The 16,010-nt window shown below is 37.8% G+C and overlaps 1 protein-coding gene and 1 long non-coding RNA gene across 3 annotated transcripts in view; one reads left to right on the forward strand and one right to left on the reverse strand.

Annotated features, from left to right (window-relative positions):
* Window positions 1-16,010, forward strand: part of LOC144204345 (uncharacterized) — a 63,843-nt gene that overhangs the window by 18,843 nt on the left and 28,990 nt on the right. For both annotated transcript variants that reach the window (XR_013327872.1, XR_013327871.1), the window contains exon 4: window positions 4,960-5,077. This is a non-coding gene — a long non-coding RNA (uncharacterized LOC144204345). The remainder of the gene's footprint in view (window positions 1-4,959; window positions 5,078-16,010) is intronic.
* anos1 (anosmin 1) overlaps window positions 4,525-16,010 on the reverse strand; it is a 64,224-nt gene continuing 52,738 nt past the window's right edge. The window contains exons 10-14 of the mRNA XM_077728279.1: window positions 13,899-13,987; window positions 10,363-10,534; window positions 9,769-9,989; window positions 8,122-8,263; window positions 4,525-5,416 (exon numbers count right to left, since the gene is read on the reverse strand). Coding sequence (XP_077584405.1) covers window positions 5,358-5,416; window positions 8,122-8,263; window positions 9,769-9,989; window positions 10,363-10,534; window positions 13,899-13,987 — 683 coding nt within the window. The 3' untranslated portion in view covers window positions 4,525-5,357. The remainder of the gene's footprint in view (window positions 5,417-8,121; window positions 8,264-9,768; window positions 9,990-10,362; window positions 10,535-13,898; window positions 13,988-16,010) is intronic.

The raw sequence follows: 16,010 nt of genomic DNA on the forward strand, positions 1-16,010 counted from the left end.
GACTAAAAACTTTCAATGTGGTCTCCAGATGATCGTTCTTGCTACTGGAGAATACAACCAAACGGGTCACAGTCAACTATGAGCTAGTGCTCCATGAAGCATATGAGTGATAATTACTTCCTTACTAGAGCAAAAATAAAAAGAACAGACAAAACTCCAGTTCTTTGACTGCCAAAAAAAATGAGAAAAATAGTAATACTTTTCATTTCCACAAAATGGCAGGTGGCTTAAACAAGCATTGCTGTTCCATTCAGTACAGTGACTCATTAACTCTTTCATTGCCAATAATCACATTTTCATGCAGCCAATATTCAACTTATGTTATTTGGGTTAATAGTCAACTTTTTTGGAGGCATTTGTAATTGTCCGTTTACATGTCCATTTTGTACAGGGTTATAAATCAATTCATATTCATTTCTCACAGAGAAGCCGCCATTTCTGCATTCTACGCAACCCCACGAACTTCCAAAGTTTTGCTAAATGTTGCTGTCACAGTACTTTCTATTGCCAACAAAAGACTTGAAGGAGAAACCAATAATAATGAAGAATATATGATATTTTTTTTTAGATTAGATAACTTTATTCATCCCATATTCAGGAAATTTTACTGTCACAGTAGCAAGAGGGTCAGAATACAGACACGGGAAAATACATTTTGGACATAAATAGATACATGTATAAATAAATTGTGTTGTGTTTGACTTGAATAATTCGAATTTTCGAATACTAATAAATGATGGATAAATTGCTACAAGTGATTTGCATAGCATTAAGACAAAACAACAATTAATACTCCCTTTACTAAAAAAAATCTAGATTGCAATCTAGGTTTTAACTTTTGACAGCTCTTTGTTTTTTTTCTCCCTTCCTACTATTGCCTCATTGATTTTATCTTGTGTTTTTAATATCAACATGGCCAAGAGATTAATGATGGAAATTACCTTTTGGTTATTACCTTAGATATCTTCATGTACTATGTCCACATTAATATGTATTGTCCCTTTGTTAAATAAATCAAAGTCAGACTGGAGAATACGCAGAAGTGGTTTAGGGTTAGGGTTAAAATGACTTTGAATGGCCATATATTTGCTTTTAAAAATAAGGTTCTATAAATTGCAACATGATTTTGAACCTGTAAATATAACCGTTTTTGAAAGAGTTTCCTGCATCGAATTGTGGCCAAATGACAAGGAGAACATAGCAACTATTATACTACCAAATGTCGCATTCCCACGACATTCTTATTGTCTACTTTTATTTTTACGAACTCATTGGCTGCTAGTGAGAGCGAAAGTCACCAATCTCAATTTCTTTGAGAACTGACTTGTTGCTTCATTGATGAAGCGTGTGTTAGGAAGCCTGTTGAGTTGTGGTCATTTATAACATTCATCTCGCATGTAAGATTTTGGTTACACGATCATTTGTGTAGTAAACTTTTTGGCTAGGTTGAATCCTAACTGTGAGGTAATGTGCTGTTATAATGCCTTCCTGTATCTTGCCTTGACAGTTTGTTTGTTAAATGGCTACCATAGCAACAAGGTCACCAAATGGCAAAACTTTGCATTTTTGACAGGTGAGATTAAGAGTTAAGTATGCATGCCATGCTTTTGAAAGCAATGTGTTTATTAGGGTTTTATGTATTTAATAACCCAAGAGTTGGAGGAATTTGACATATCAAAAGATCCAAGTAAGCGCTGAAAACAACAAAAGTTCGGCTGTTATTCGTCAGGCAGTACCATAATAAAACTACTCATTAATGTATACTCGGGTTATTACCGCTCGGGCTCAGGAGCACCTTGGAAAAATGATGTCAGTAAAAAAAAAAAAAAAAGGTTTGTTGCGGCATGTCCAAATTTAAGTGAATTCGTTGCCATCCATGGCGGAGGCCATAAATCATCTGCATCCACAAACGCCGTTGACGTCTCTATGAGTCGGAGTTCATCTCACATCCTCTGACTCAAAATGGAAAAGTGTGCTTTGGCGTAGAAAGACTGCGTTTGAAATTGTTTTTGCGAGCCCTAAATCGAAAAAATTGAGGGAAGGGGAGCATCCAGGTTAACTGGTTTGGGCTTGAATTCACAGCCAATGAGTTTATATGAAGATATATATAAATAATGATGCAGGCTTCCTGTCGGTTTCATAACATTTAAGACTTTTAAAAGTTGTCTAAAGGTCCATTCTCACGCAGGGGTACTTTACTGATTGGAAAATGCCGAGCCACAACTCATTCGTTTTCTTTGTGAAATAAACCAAAAAAGTACAAAAACTACACTTTAGTTTTGTTATTGTGGTGGCCAGAGGTTTATTCTTTATTTTTAATGCTTTCCAAGAATGCTAAAATACTGTTAAGTAATTTTAGTTTTTTCCGATTTATTTTTTAAAATATTGAATTTTAGATTTTATTCATTTACATTAGATCTTTTGTGAATTTAATATTCATTATTTTTATGTACTTACAAAGTCTCCCAATGCTTTTTGATGTACATTTGTGTTTAGGCATCAAGAGTCGATTTGTAGTAATTAGTAGTCAAGTTTTAAACTTGCAAAGTTACATTTAAGGAGATTATTTTAAAAAAAACTAACAATGAGTCCATTAATAAAACAATCCAATGCACTGAAAGTTGGAAAAATAATCTTGTTCATTGATAGCTTTAGGGTCCAAAAATATTTATTTTCTAAAACAAGCGTTTCACCTCAAAATCAAGTTAAATGTTGGTTTTGACACAAAATCTTCTGTCCGCCCTTTTCCGCTCAAAATAACATTTTCTTGCCGCTCAAATTTTTCCAGAAATTAGAGACACTATCAAGATGAGGTAATTTATGTATATTAATCCCTCATGTAAATTGTGAAAAAAAAGGTGTGTGTGCTATCGCTATGGTTATCTGGTTCCCATGTGTCATAGTTGTCGGAAAATTTTAACGCCAGTGGACTCTCGAGACGGTGTCAGGAGTGAGATGAATTGCCGGATGTGAGCGTGCCGTCACTATGGTTGTGTCTACTCAACTTCTTGGCTTTTTGATCTCAAGTTTAGACATCCAATCTTAGACATTCCAGATGAACGGGTTACCACCCTAAAATATTCAAGCTCTGTTTTTGCATTTAAAAACTTTTTTCAATTGCAAAATCAAATGTTCAGATATGTTTTTTTATTCATTCATTTTCTGAACCAGTAATGGTCGTGGGGGTGCTGGAGCCAATCTCAGCTAACTATGGGGACCACGTGGTGGGGCATCCCGAATCAGTGGCAATAAGGGCAATTGAGTGTGTTCAATCCAGGATATGGGGGTAAACTGGAGTACCCATAGAAAACCCACACAAGCCTGTGGAGAAATGCAATCTCCACCCAGTGAGGAGAGGCTTGGGATAGAACCCTTGACCCTTGAACCGTGCTAACCACTCAGCCCCCGGGGCGCCCATATATGTTTTGGTGCGAAAAAAAAAGAAAATCAACAAAATTGATTCAAAACTTCCAGTAACAAATTTTGGTAGACTAGGAGATTCAATTATTACTTGTCATTAGACTTTTATTAGATTAATGTTATGAAAGTTCCATCTACCATTGTTAGTACTGTTTTTAATAATCCAATAATACACAGCCCCTTTCTCCTAAACATTTTAAATTTGCCAGGTTTTGAGGGCAAAAAGTTGCTGAGCGTAGGAGGTACAAGATTTAGAGCTTTTCAAACACATTTCTTGTCAGTTTTTTTACCAATTTGACGCCAACTGCACTCAACCGGCCAAACTGAGCAACCTTTTTATATGGACTAACAAGGCACATGACCCTATCCTGCCAAGCCAGTCTGACTTAAGCAATTCCAAGTCAGTCTACTCATCTGTGATTCCAGATTTCCACTCTGGGTCAGTCTGGACTAACAAATCACAGTTGATGAGATGGGATGTTGTGAATTCTCTTTAAGAGGAACAAAAGCCATTTTTTTAACACATCTGGAAGTTTTGGAAAGTGTTATGCATTATTGTCTTTTTGATGAACTTGATGACATGTTTTTTTCCAAAATCGTGCTATTGCTGGTATTACGTAGTATCGTTTGAAGGACGAGACAAAAGGAAAACAAATTTTACGCATACTTGCTGTCAGTCCGAGTCCAAGGCAGACAATTTTTTGCACGATAGGGTTCATTCACTTTTCAAAAGCGGGTTTTGTACTCGCCAATACACCGTATAATCTTCAATTTCTTTTTAGCTCCACAGAAACTGCAGCTATTGCCAAAATTGTTTATGAAGAAGGAATAGTCGACTACCAACAGCGTGACTCACATTGCGTTTTATGTGACATTTCTTGCTTCTGTTCGTGTACTTTTTTTTCAGATTCTGTCTGTGCTTGTTAGCCATTTTATATTCAGCCCGAAAACCAGACTGATTCACCATTTATCTTATACATGGCTAAAGTCAAGCTGTTTATGTCTGGCCATCCTCCGAAACGTGTTTGCGAGCTAATATAAGCAAAATAGTTTATTTCCTGCTCACCCTTGTTGACTTACAAAAAACAAAAACACACATTTGAACAGGTTAAGGATTGTTTTATTACTTCGCAGTTTGTACAGTTTCTAGCATGGAAAAATAACGTAACATAAGACCGTATTTACAATTCAATTTTTACAAAGTGTCTTTACAATATTTGTGTTGTTTCCCAGAAAGAAAAATTTAACGAAATTGAAGAAATATGATAGCAAAACAACACACATAACATCCACATTCACACACAGCCAAATCAAACTGGAATACACACATAAATAAATATAGACATTCACTGACTGTTCCACGACAAACATTTCTACAGCCAAGATGTACAATGCATCATTTCCACACGTTATAATTTCATTAATAAACATGACATAGTATTCCCAGTATAGTTCTTTGTTAATCCGTTAATGGAATATCACTAACATATTGAAAACAGACCATTGAAAATTTGTTTTTGTTTTTTTTCATGCCAACAGAATGCGAACAGCATGCAAAACCACGGCGAGATTTCCAATTGAAGCACCTACTTAATAAAAAAAAAAACAATTCAAATGGACTACAGTACATGCAATGGAACTACATGACATATTTGGGGTAAGACAACCGTGATATCGGTCAAAATAAATAGTTTTTTTGTCTGTGGTCGGTTTTACGTTAATAGATTTTAGACGTTTGTATCAACTGTGTATTAACCGACAGCAAGCTGTGTAATCAAACCTGTACACGCCCGTCAGGAACCATTATTTGACAAATGGAAGGAGGGTGATGGTTGGAGCATCAGTTTTGGGAACAGTTCACCATTCCACACTTTCTTCCCTGATAGTCTCTGACAGATAGGAGGGAAGAGTAATTCGATTTTTCCTCACTTTGCGACTCAGTGTCTTTCCACTGACGGTTTCTGGTGATGGGAATGGTGCTGCCGGAGTCGGGGCCCTAAAAAATGATACACACACAAAAAAAAATTGCTGCAGTGCCATAAACGGAATGTTGAAAGTTCAGATAAGAGCATTTTTTTATATATATTGTTGAAGGACATCAGAGCAAACTGTTATGGCACCTACTGTGTAGTTTTTTTTACATTTTTTTAAGGGAACCATATAAAAAAAAGGCATTCTTAGCCAGGTCTGACCTTGTGGCGTTATTAGTTTTACCCTCCATGAAGTCGTTGAATACCATTAAAACCGCACAATATGAGAGGAACTTATTTAGTAAAGTAGGTCTAATGATATAATGTGGTTGATACATCTATTGGTTGAACCGTTATAGGTTAAGGGTCTAGTTTTGGCTAAACTGGCATTGGCAGTGATTCATTTAAGCCGGGAGGACTGACTACACAAATGTTCATCCATTCTTATAAAGATTTAAGCAGTGATTCAATTAAATGAATCAAAATGCAAGAATAGTTTTACATATACATTTCTGAAGTGTTATAGCAACCGATTTTTGGAGGAAAAAAATTTATTGTGTTAGGTGAAATGTAGCTGATCATATGACATGTTAACATAATATAATGATAAATCAATCATCGACAAATAGAAAGATTTGATTATTGTATCATATTGTCGTAATTGGTGATTGTTGAAAATTGTCAACAATTGTCATTAACCCAAGGCACATTTTTCATATTAAAGGATTCCCAAAGAGCTAAAGATACTAAAATAATGCTGATATTAATCCAGCTTTCATTTAAATTGACTTATTTTAAAATCCGGGTTTGTTTTGTTCCATGAATGACTTCAGATGGATAAACGGGGTTTTGTACATACGTAGAAAATTTGGATTATGCACATTTGCAAGTAAAGTAAATTTAGTATTTGGACTGTCATTATAAATAGCACTGAAACATAATCATTTAGTAGGTTACAGCTTGCTGTAGCAGGTACTCCATTGTTGCCATGACAACTTAACTTTTTCTCATAAAATGACGGTTAAAAAAAAGGTTTTTATCACAAATTACATATCGAAGGAGACATGTGATGCTCCCGGCTGATGTACAAAATCTGACAATAAAACGCTTTAGTCACAATGTTTCAGAAATACCCATGACGCTCGTCTATATTTTAAAGAGCCGGCTTGTCACTTTTGGCCTCATGCCGCCGTTTGATTTTTATGCCACAGCTTATTTTTCGACGAAAAAGGTGCTCGAGGCTCAGGATTAATGTTAATGTTATGTTAACAGACACCTAATGAGCCTGTTATTATTATTTTAATGTAGTACTTCTCAATTATTTTCTGTTTCTACTTTTCTGTCTCTGATTAAACTAATTGCCACCAAAGAAGCGACTTATACTCCAGTGAGAGTTTGCCAACAAATATAGTATATGTAGGAACAATAATACAAACATGAAATGGAGTGTTTCATTGGCCATTAGGGGCCAGTGTATACCTTTGGGAGTTGAATAATAGTGCAAAGACGGTTTTAAATGTTCAGATAATATTAAATAGACACCATCAAAACACTATCCTTACATTTGTGGTTATTCACCTATTGTAGCAGGTCTTGGGACGCATTAACAATGATAATCGAGGTTACTGTATACAGTAATACCTCGACATAGGAGTGCCCCAATATAATAGCAATTTGAGATGGGAGTAAAACTTATACGAGCATACAGCAGACACGAGAGGCTGCCCATAAGAACATCATGGGCACTGTCTTTCCCATTGCAACTCCCTCGTCTAATGTCCCAACGAGTGTTGCATTGTTTTCAGTGTATTTTTTCCCGCGTTAGTCTGTGCGAATGGCGGAGCTTGTTCGCTAATACAAGAGGAGTATATACACCACTTCTTGTAGGCAAGTGGTCGTGTGTTATCCTATTGTGAGGACATCTGTGTGCATTAGTTTGGGAATATTTTGAAGGGAAGACAAAAACAAACACCCCTTGATAGGTTGCATCTGAAAGTCAGGGTGGAGGCGGGGCAACTAGAGCCAAGCCAGCTGTGAGAAGAAAGGTATAAAAATGTCAAACAAAATTACAATTTAGTTTAGTGTAAGGTTCGATTAAACTTATTTTTTAGTGTCCGCATTGGAATCCAAGTTCATTTAAATTTATTTATGTAATGTTACAAGCGCGCTGCCATGCAAAAAGTCCCGCCCTTCCCCTCTCGAAATCTATTTAATTTTAGTACTATTAAACCACTAGTTATTTGTTACTTTGTTAATAGATGGCAAATTAGAAGAAATACATGTTTTTCCAATCCAATAGCCTGTTTCAGGTGTTTTTTCAGAGGTTTGGGACAAATTAATTAGTTTTTAGTTCATTTCTATGGGAAACATTCATTTGAGTTATGAGTAAATCGACATACGAGGAACCACTGTAGTGTGTATATATAAATAATTTGTGCATAGATTGATGGGAGGAAAATAACAAAGCCTAAAGCCCGTCTCAAAGTACGCAATGGGGCTTTTCCAGTCCAAAAAAAATGGATGCAAAGCCCAACTCAAACATAATCACTCTACACTGGGAGGAATGGGAGCCAATGAACAAATGTTCAAATGAACTGGACGTCTACGAGTGACAAACTCATTTAAAATCAAAGCAGAAGGACGATTGGATGTCTACTATCATCAATATCAGTGGATGAGTTGATATTTTGAAAAGATGAGGTTGTGATTATACCAGTGACCTCATACTTACTGTGTTGATTAACTGGTAATATGTTGGGAGTCTGAAAGGTCTTGACAGTGGCGGGGCCTTCCCCTCCGCTGGTTATGACTTGCACTTCCAGTCTGTAGTAAGTGGATGGTCGAAGATTGGACACCACGAGGAGATTGTGATCCTGAGTGACGACATAGACACGCAATCAGATGAAATCCTTTAAGTCCGAGACTCGAACTCAGACAAAACAAATGATGACGTTCGTAATTCGCCTTGGCCTCGGCTTGATAAAACGTTTGGTGGGTGGCGTTATTTATAGACGAGCTCCAGAGGCTGGGAGGTGCAGATAGGCGCACCGTGTTGTTGATGGAGCAGATGATGTCAAAAAGAAGCTTTCTTTCCATTTTTTTTCGCAAACGATGAAAAGGAAAAAGACGCAAAGGCAGATGAAACGATACCAGTGTGTGAGAACGTCTCGGAGCTTTTCCCGTGTGCCTGTCTGCGCTGCAGATTGATGCCGGGGAGGCCACGGGGTGTTAAAACTCAAACCAGTCTCAGCATAGAGAAATAGAACACAAGAGATGATGGAGCTTTTATTTCGGCCAAACACAAGTGACCTTTAGCTCTATTCATCATATTTCTCTTATAGGAGTTTAAAAACAAACATGTCGACAACGACACCAGCTCTTGATTAATTGTATTCCATGAGGATTTTATGGTGTAGTTGCTATTTTTGTACATTATTTGAACAGTACTGCAAGTGTTTGTGTTTAGATTATGCGTATTGTCATATTCCGAATTTAAATTTTAATGTTTGTTTTCACGTATCACTAGATGTAACAGAAATGTAGTTACAGTACTACAAATTATTGTGAGGTCATTATGTGTTTATTTCAATATGAATTTCTATTCTAATCAATGAATGCTTGTTCCTAAAACCCATTTTTTCATCTTTACTTTGATTATTTTAGCTCAGTTAACAATTATAATATGGTAGGAAGTTATTAATTCTCACTTTAACATTTATTTATAGGTATACATCAATGTCTATGTATTTTTATAGGAGTAATAGAAGTCATTTTAATGTATGTCATCATGCTTGATTTTGAGGTGCTTTTCAACACCCACCTAATCGTGTTTCTATTGGCTAAGTAATCCATTTAAATTGGTGTGAACGCATCTTTTAAAACATCCCTCACTTATTACATTTTTTGTATTCCGATGTGTGAAATGTTTAAGCAAAAACATGTCAAAAACGTAGACGTTTTTCTATTATTATTTATTGCCGTGAAATGTGACTGATTGTTAAAATTGTATCTAATTAAATTGTGGCAGACTCTATAATCATATTGTGGGCAGGAATAGTACTAACGTCTTAAGATATCCTGATTCCAGGTATGAAATCGTAAGTGAACAATTGTGATTTAAAAAAAAAAATCTTTGAATACGACTCACATTTGATTTTCTCTCTGCAAGCAAAATTTGGATTTGGAGGAGGACATAATCAGCAGACAGGCAAAGGCAGGATAGCAACATCAAAATCAATTGCTTTGTTAAGAAAAGGTGAGCCTAATATCTCTCTTTCAAGTGTCGCAATTGAAGCACACACAATAAGTGAAGAAAACAGCGGGATTGTGTTTCCCTGGTAACCACATTTCAGCTCAGTAAGTGGCAAATTTTTCTTACTGGAGGCAGAATTTGGGACTGAGAGATGATGCTGTTGGGCAGGCTGTTTTGTCGACTCTCGGTAGTGATTTCAGCCCAGGTGACTTGAAAGCCGGTAATGCGTTGGTGGGCCGCCACTCGAGAAACGCGCCACAGGAAGCTGCCGCTGATATTTCCTCCGATGATGGAAAACGTAGCTGTCAGGTTTTCGGGCTTGGCCAAAACTTTAGGAAGTGCTGCAGCTGTTAGGAAAAAAACAGAGCGGTTCTTTTCTTTCTCGCCAAGGATTCAGTCAAAATTGATACCCGTATATGTTATCTACAAAGCGGCGCCAAGGACGATGCTTTTTCATGCGTATTATGACGCCATTGAGTAAAACTGCCATTAATCATCGCTAGAATACTGTACATGTGGCCTTGCAGGAGGTAGCACACTTGTGCCAGACTATTTCTTGGCCCAATCAGATTTTTTTGGGGTGGTGAGAATCTCGTTATGGTGAAAAATTGTTTAGATAGTTAGTGGAACTCATTTTATGAAGATGAAATACACTTACAGTGTTTATTTGCAATAGGGAGAGTATAATCAGATGGTTTAGAGAAATGTCTAAATACTCGCCTGGTTCTCCCGGGCAGGGGATGTGTTTGGGGGTCTTGCTTTGTATGGTGGCGCATGACGGCGTGAGGAAGGTGGTGCTCTCCTCCTTGGAGCGTCTCTTGGATTTGAGCATGTGAACCGTGACTTTGTACTTGCAAGAGAACAACAGGCCTGGGAGGTTGATGTAGTTCTCCTGAGCCAAGAAACACAGCATTGATGACTTTGACATGACACCGAGGGCCGTGTCCCGCCGAGCCTTCGAGATAATTAAAAGCGCGGCGCCAAGGCGGATCGCGTTGCCGCATGGGCTCGGAGAGCAGCCTCACATTTATTCTCTGATAAGTCAGAGACCAAACCTGTGTTCCCAAACAAAATAACATGTACATCACTGTCAAAGTGGGAATTCTTGAGGTTTGCCTGATCTTTTGTGGGTACGGTCCGATTGTGTGTTTTTGCGTTTGAGTCAAGTCGCCGGATTTTGTGTATCAGTCTCGATCGGATACCTTGAAAATATATTAAAAAAGGAAAAATAGCACATCCAAATGTTCATTTTTCATTCGTTTTCCAAACCACTTAATAATATTCATAAGGGTTTTAGGGGGTGCTGGAGTCTATCCCAGCTAACCAAGCAAGGACCACCCTGAATTGGTGGTCAGACAAACCGCTCACGCTCGCACTCATACTTAGTGGCAATGTAAAGTGTTCAACCAGCCTACTCTGCATGTTTTTGTGGTTGTGGGAGGAACCAAAGTACCTGGGAAAAACCCACGCAAGCTGGGGGAGAACATGCAAACACCAACATAGCGAGGACCAACCTGGGATCGAATCCTTGACCCCAGAGCTTTGAGACCCACCCACTAACCACTCAATTGATCATGTTTCACTGACATTTATCGCTACAAAAGTCTAATCCATTTAGACTGGGGACTTCCAGTCAAAAGTGATGGTTTAAATGCCAAGTGAATTAATATATACAAATAAATAAAAACATTTCAAAAACCCAATTTATTTTATCCAATTCCAAACCCTGAAGATAACGTGATCAGGCTCGATATCCAATCGCATGGTAATCTTTAGTGTCAATCTTATCGGCCTAAACATGAGCTACGACAAAATCTAATTGACCTGGACCTTTTTCTCTTCAATCTTCAGTCAATTTAATTGAAATTTTAATGACCAAAGAAATTAAATTCTCCAAAAAGCAGGATGCTTTTTAAAAAGATTTCTTTTAAAGAATTTTCTCCTTTTCAAGCATTTCAGCAATACTTTTAAGTATATCAATAGTCACTGAAGTAAACAAGATCAGACCAGGTTTTGAGTCAAGAGGAAAGAAATTGGGTTTCTCACACTATTAAAGCGTCAGCGTAATGAAAGAGTTTAGTTCTCACTCATCCAATACGTAATGGGCACTCTCGATGAGCCATACATTGTATTAGAACCACATTGCTCGCATGACTAGAGCGTTCATTTGTGAAGCATTAACGTTAAAAATGTGTTCATTTGATTTTATAAATGCTAAAACAAGGACAAACAATTGGCCCAATGTTGTCCAGTACAGCTGTCATTTTAATTCACTGGCAAACTTCAAGTCAGATGTTTAAAATCTACGTACTGTAAGAGGATGAAATCATTTAAACACCCACCGCCCAAAAGAAAAGCATTTGTTTCTTTGTCAAGAAAATCTTGCTGACATGAGAATTTCAATTTCTCCCTGGAATTAATGGTGTTTGGATATTAACAGGCGTTCCCTGGAGAGCCGCCGTGTACATTCTCGCTGATAGCAAACAGCTTTGATTAAAAGTGAATGCGGTACTGCTTTCACATGAAAGCACAAGTCTGGAATCCTTCCCGGCCATCTATAGAAGGCAGGATGTATATTTCCTAGCAACCGCAGTTGGGCTCCTCAAAGAATGTGTTGATTGGCCAGGTCTCTGCCATCCTGTATCAGGCTGAGCCCAAACAACCCTCCTCCCTTTACTCCCTTTACCCAGTATGTAAGCTCAGTCACTGCTGTCCTCCATTCCGGGAACATTTGCTTTATTAAATGCCTTTTATTGGCCATCACCCCATTGGCCCGACCACAAGACTGAATCAGCGCTCACAACAACGGCCATTGATTTGCCGAGTGCCACTGGGCTTCGGTTCACCGAGCGGAGGATTTGCTGGGCTAAAGTGTTAAACAAAAAGAAGGGGCGCGTGCTTTGAATAGCACAGAGCTGCTGATGAGGTGCTTTCTTTGCACAGGCCAAACTTTTTCAACTGGAGACCAAATTTAGAATCTTGATTCTTTTTTCCGAGACCGAAAAATGAACTAAAAAAGCTCTTTGGCAAAACATTGCGTGTCTACTTAAACTGAAAAGATCACGTTTAGGGGGGGAATCCTGCAAATGGCTGGATTGATACAAATGGAATTTTTGGCTTTCGAGTGGTACAATTTTTTGGATATTCGTCAGACCACGCATAACTAACAAAACCATTAAATATGTTTAAAATATCCTACATTAGGACCATCATATAAGGGAAAGGATTGGAGATGACAGGCAGTAGAGTAAAACTAATGTTACTAGCATTTCTTTAACTCATTGTCTGTGCGATTTGGACAAAATGTCCTGTCACAATTTGCGCCATTTTCTATAGCGATATTAATGAGCTACCATAAAATATAATATAATTTTGAATTGATTGTTGAAAAACTATATAATAATTATAACAGCTTTCACTCTGTGACATTAAACTGACCTGCCACAAATCTTAAATGTATCAAATCGGGCTGCAACTTAAAACTATCCAGTGTAAACAGGAGTAGCACAGTTGTATACCTATTTTTGCTCAATTTTAAAGCTATCTAAGATCTACAAACACTTATAACTAGTGTGATTGCTTTGTATTAGGTTAGGATAATAGCATTAACACTAAATTAATGAATATTGGTATTGAAAGGAACTGTGTTGTCTGTTCTATAAAGGTTATATTTGTTGTTGTTTTCCATCGTCTTGCATAGATTACTCACAATTTGGGAACTACTGGGTGGCAATAGGGACATCGCAAGGCCTATTAGTGGTACACCATTGGCTTATGGAATCCCATTAATCTTACTGTGGCGATAAAAACGCTAGACTTAAATTGTCGAAACAACGTTTTATGTGGTTTTGTCATCAAGGCAGCCAACGAGTTCACATAAAATTGGATTTGTATCGGCAATACAGACCCTGTAGTCATTTGGATCGATATCATATTATGCAGTACTGGACACTATGATTCTCCACATTCTCTTTATGTTGTTGTGTAAGTTGTGATTTCAGCCGAGAGCTTGTTGGCTTATAGAAGAATAGTAAAAGGCAGCATGTATGAATGTTGATAAAATGTTATCTGTTGCGCCCTGAAAAAAAATAACCGTTCGCCATTTTGAACAGTGTATATAGGTCAAGAGGTCGATGAAATGAAAACTGTTTTGCTATCGGACGATAAGTTGATACAGTCATTATGTCACCGGTTTATTTTTTTCACGTCTGCATTACCAAATCTAGTTTTAAAAAAAAGTGTTACTGGAAACTAACCTGTGTGGCAGATTTTTCTGGTCCCCGCGTCTCATTGTGGTGGCAATATTCTGGCATCCACTGGACGTGGTAGCGGTTCATTCCAGGCTCTGGAACAGATAAAAGTGAAACTGTTTAAAAAAAAAAAAAAAAATTGCATTGTACCTTTTTAAAACACTGAGAATCACATAATAGTGTTGTTTGAAGTGTTTTGCAGTGTTAGGGTAATCAAAACCATAGTGGCTTTACTATTTGTAAAAAGAAAAGAAGAAAATGCCGTTTTAAAGCAACAAAAGCTACAAAAATAAAAAGTAATTTGCCTCTCATAAAGATTTTCTTTTACCATCTACATTTTTAATAGAGTAAATGCTTAAGCGGTTAGGCAATAACTATAACTTTGCATTAATTCCGCACCCTCGGTTTCAGAAATAACACTGACTGTAGCCTATTTGATGAAATACACTAGATGATGGCTGCCTTGCATGCTCATATCTCAAGGTAAATGTGTTTGGAATTTTATTCGTATCTCAAATTCCTCATATGTCGGGGCACTCATATGTCAAGGTATTACTGTATTTTTTTTTTAATACTCAAGCTGTTTCTCCACATGTTTTTTTTTTCTGCAGCTGCATTTTGGGACTTGACTCTAAAAAGCCACTTTGCACGTTTGGCAGCAAGCACATGCAGTAAGCAGCTAGCTAGTGAACGTTTAACAGCTAAAAATCGTTCCAGATACTTCCTCAGGGACTTTGTAGAAACTTAAAGCAGAGCTAACAGCGTGTAAATAGTGGACAGATGCAAAGTCCGTGCTGAAGACGGCGATGCAGCTGTTTGCTATCAAGTCAGTAAAATGTCTGTTTGGACCCCGAGCGCCTGAAAAGTGAGAGAGTAATCCTCACTGCAGCCGGAATGGCCGTAATTGGACACATTAGCCCTCGTAAATGCACTCTCATGAGCTCATCATCAGCATCACCCTCCTCTTATGTTACCGAATTCATTATTCATTCAACCGTGCCGTTTCAATGTGTGCAAAAAATGCGTCCGATTAATAATTGAGCGGCGCTCTGTTCGCCTGCAGCAGGGGCCGAGGTTGTGGCGGCGAGATAAAAAGGGCCCTTTGAAGAGTTAGACTCAGCGTTGGCACCCGGAGCCCCAGAGCTCGTTGGAAGCAGAAGAGAGGAATTACAGGGTACCACGAAGTAGAGGGGAGGGAAAAAAAATACAAAAAAAAAAGATATGCTGTGTTTGTCTGGCAAAAAGAGAAGGTGGCATGCATGAGAAGAAGTGGAAAATTGAAAAAAGGGCAGTGGTTGATACATGTCGTAAGATAGAGCTCATTGGCAGTTTATCCTAGGATCACTGACTAACTCCAAGTCAAATTGGATTAGACGTCTAGCAACATCAATAGCAGGTAAAAATGATCCCTAAAAGCGCCATCCGAGCTCATATGGATTTGATGTTTATTGTTGTCAATAGCAGTGACTGAGTTAAAAAGCTGAAGAAATTGAACTACAACATAAATTGTTTAAACTCAGCCTTAACATGAATCCTGATGACTTTCCTTTACTTAACTGAAGACCAGTTTGCTTAAACAGCATAAAAAGTTTTCCCACAAAATGTTACTGCATAGATTAAACTGTGCCGATTTAGGGTGTACCGTCTACTAATGTTAACTGGGATAGGCTCGAGCACCCCCACGGCCCTCGTGAGGATAAGGTGCTCAGAAGATGAGGTTGAGAAAGCATTGTATAGAAAACAGATGGATGGATGGAATCAGTCAGAGTTAGCGCAACCACACCACTGTCTTAAGGCTTTTTGTCTGGATGTTTGACAGACCATGATATTCTGTATATCTAATAAAGTACACAGAGTGGAAACTGGAATTTTGGCATGTGAAGATTCCTTTCAGTGACTGCCAAGTGACTAAGGTTGTCAATAGTATCAAAGTAGTGATATTCTAAATATATTATTAGCATATTTGGACTTTTTTATCTACCTTGTGTCGAATATGACATACAATATTGTGCTGAGTATCAATATTGAGTTGGGAATTTTGTATCTTTACAACATTTTTAGTAACCAGTTCACGGGTGAGCACAAAGTTCTCTACCTTTAGCTAGACTTTCCTGCAAC

Source organism: Stigmatopora nigra, chromosome 11, assembly GCF_051989575.1.
Source record: "Stigmatopora nigra isolate UIUO_SnigA chromosome 11, RoL_Snig_1.1, whole genome shotgun sequence".
NCBI classification, from domain to species: Eukaryota; Metazoa; Chordata; class Actinopteri; order Syngnathiformes; family Syngnathidae; genus Stigmatopora; species Stigmatopora nigra.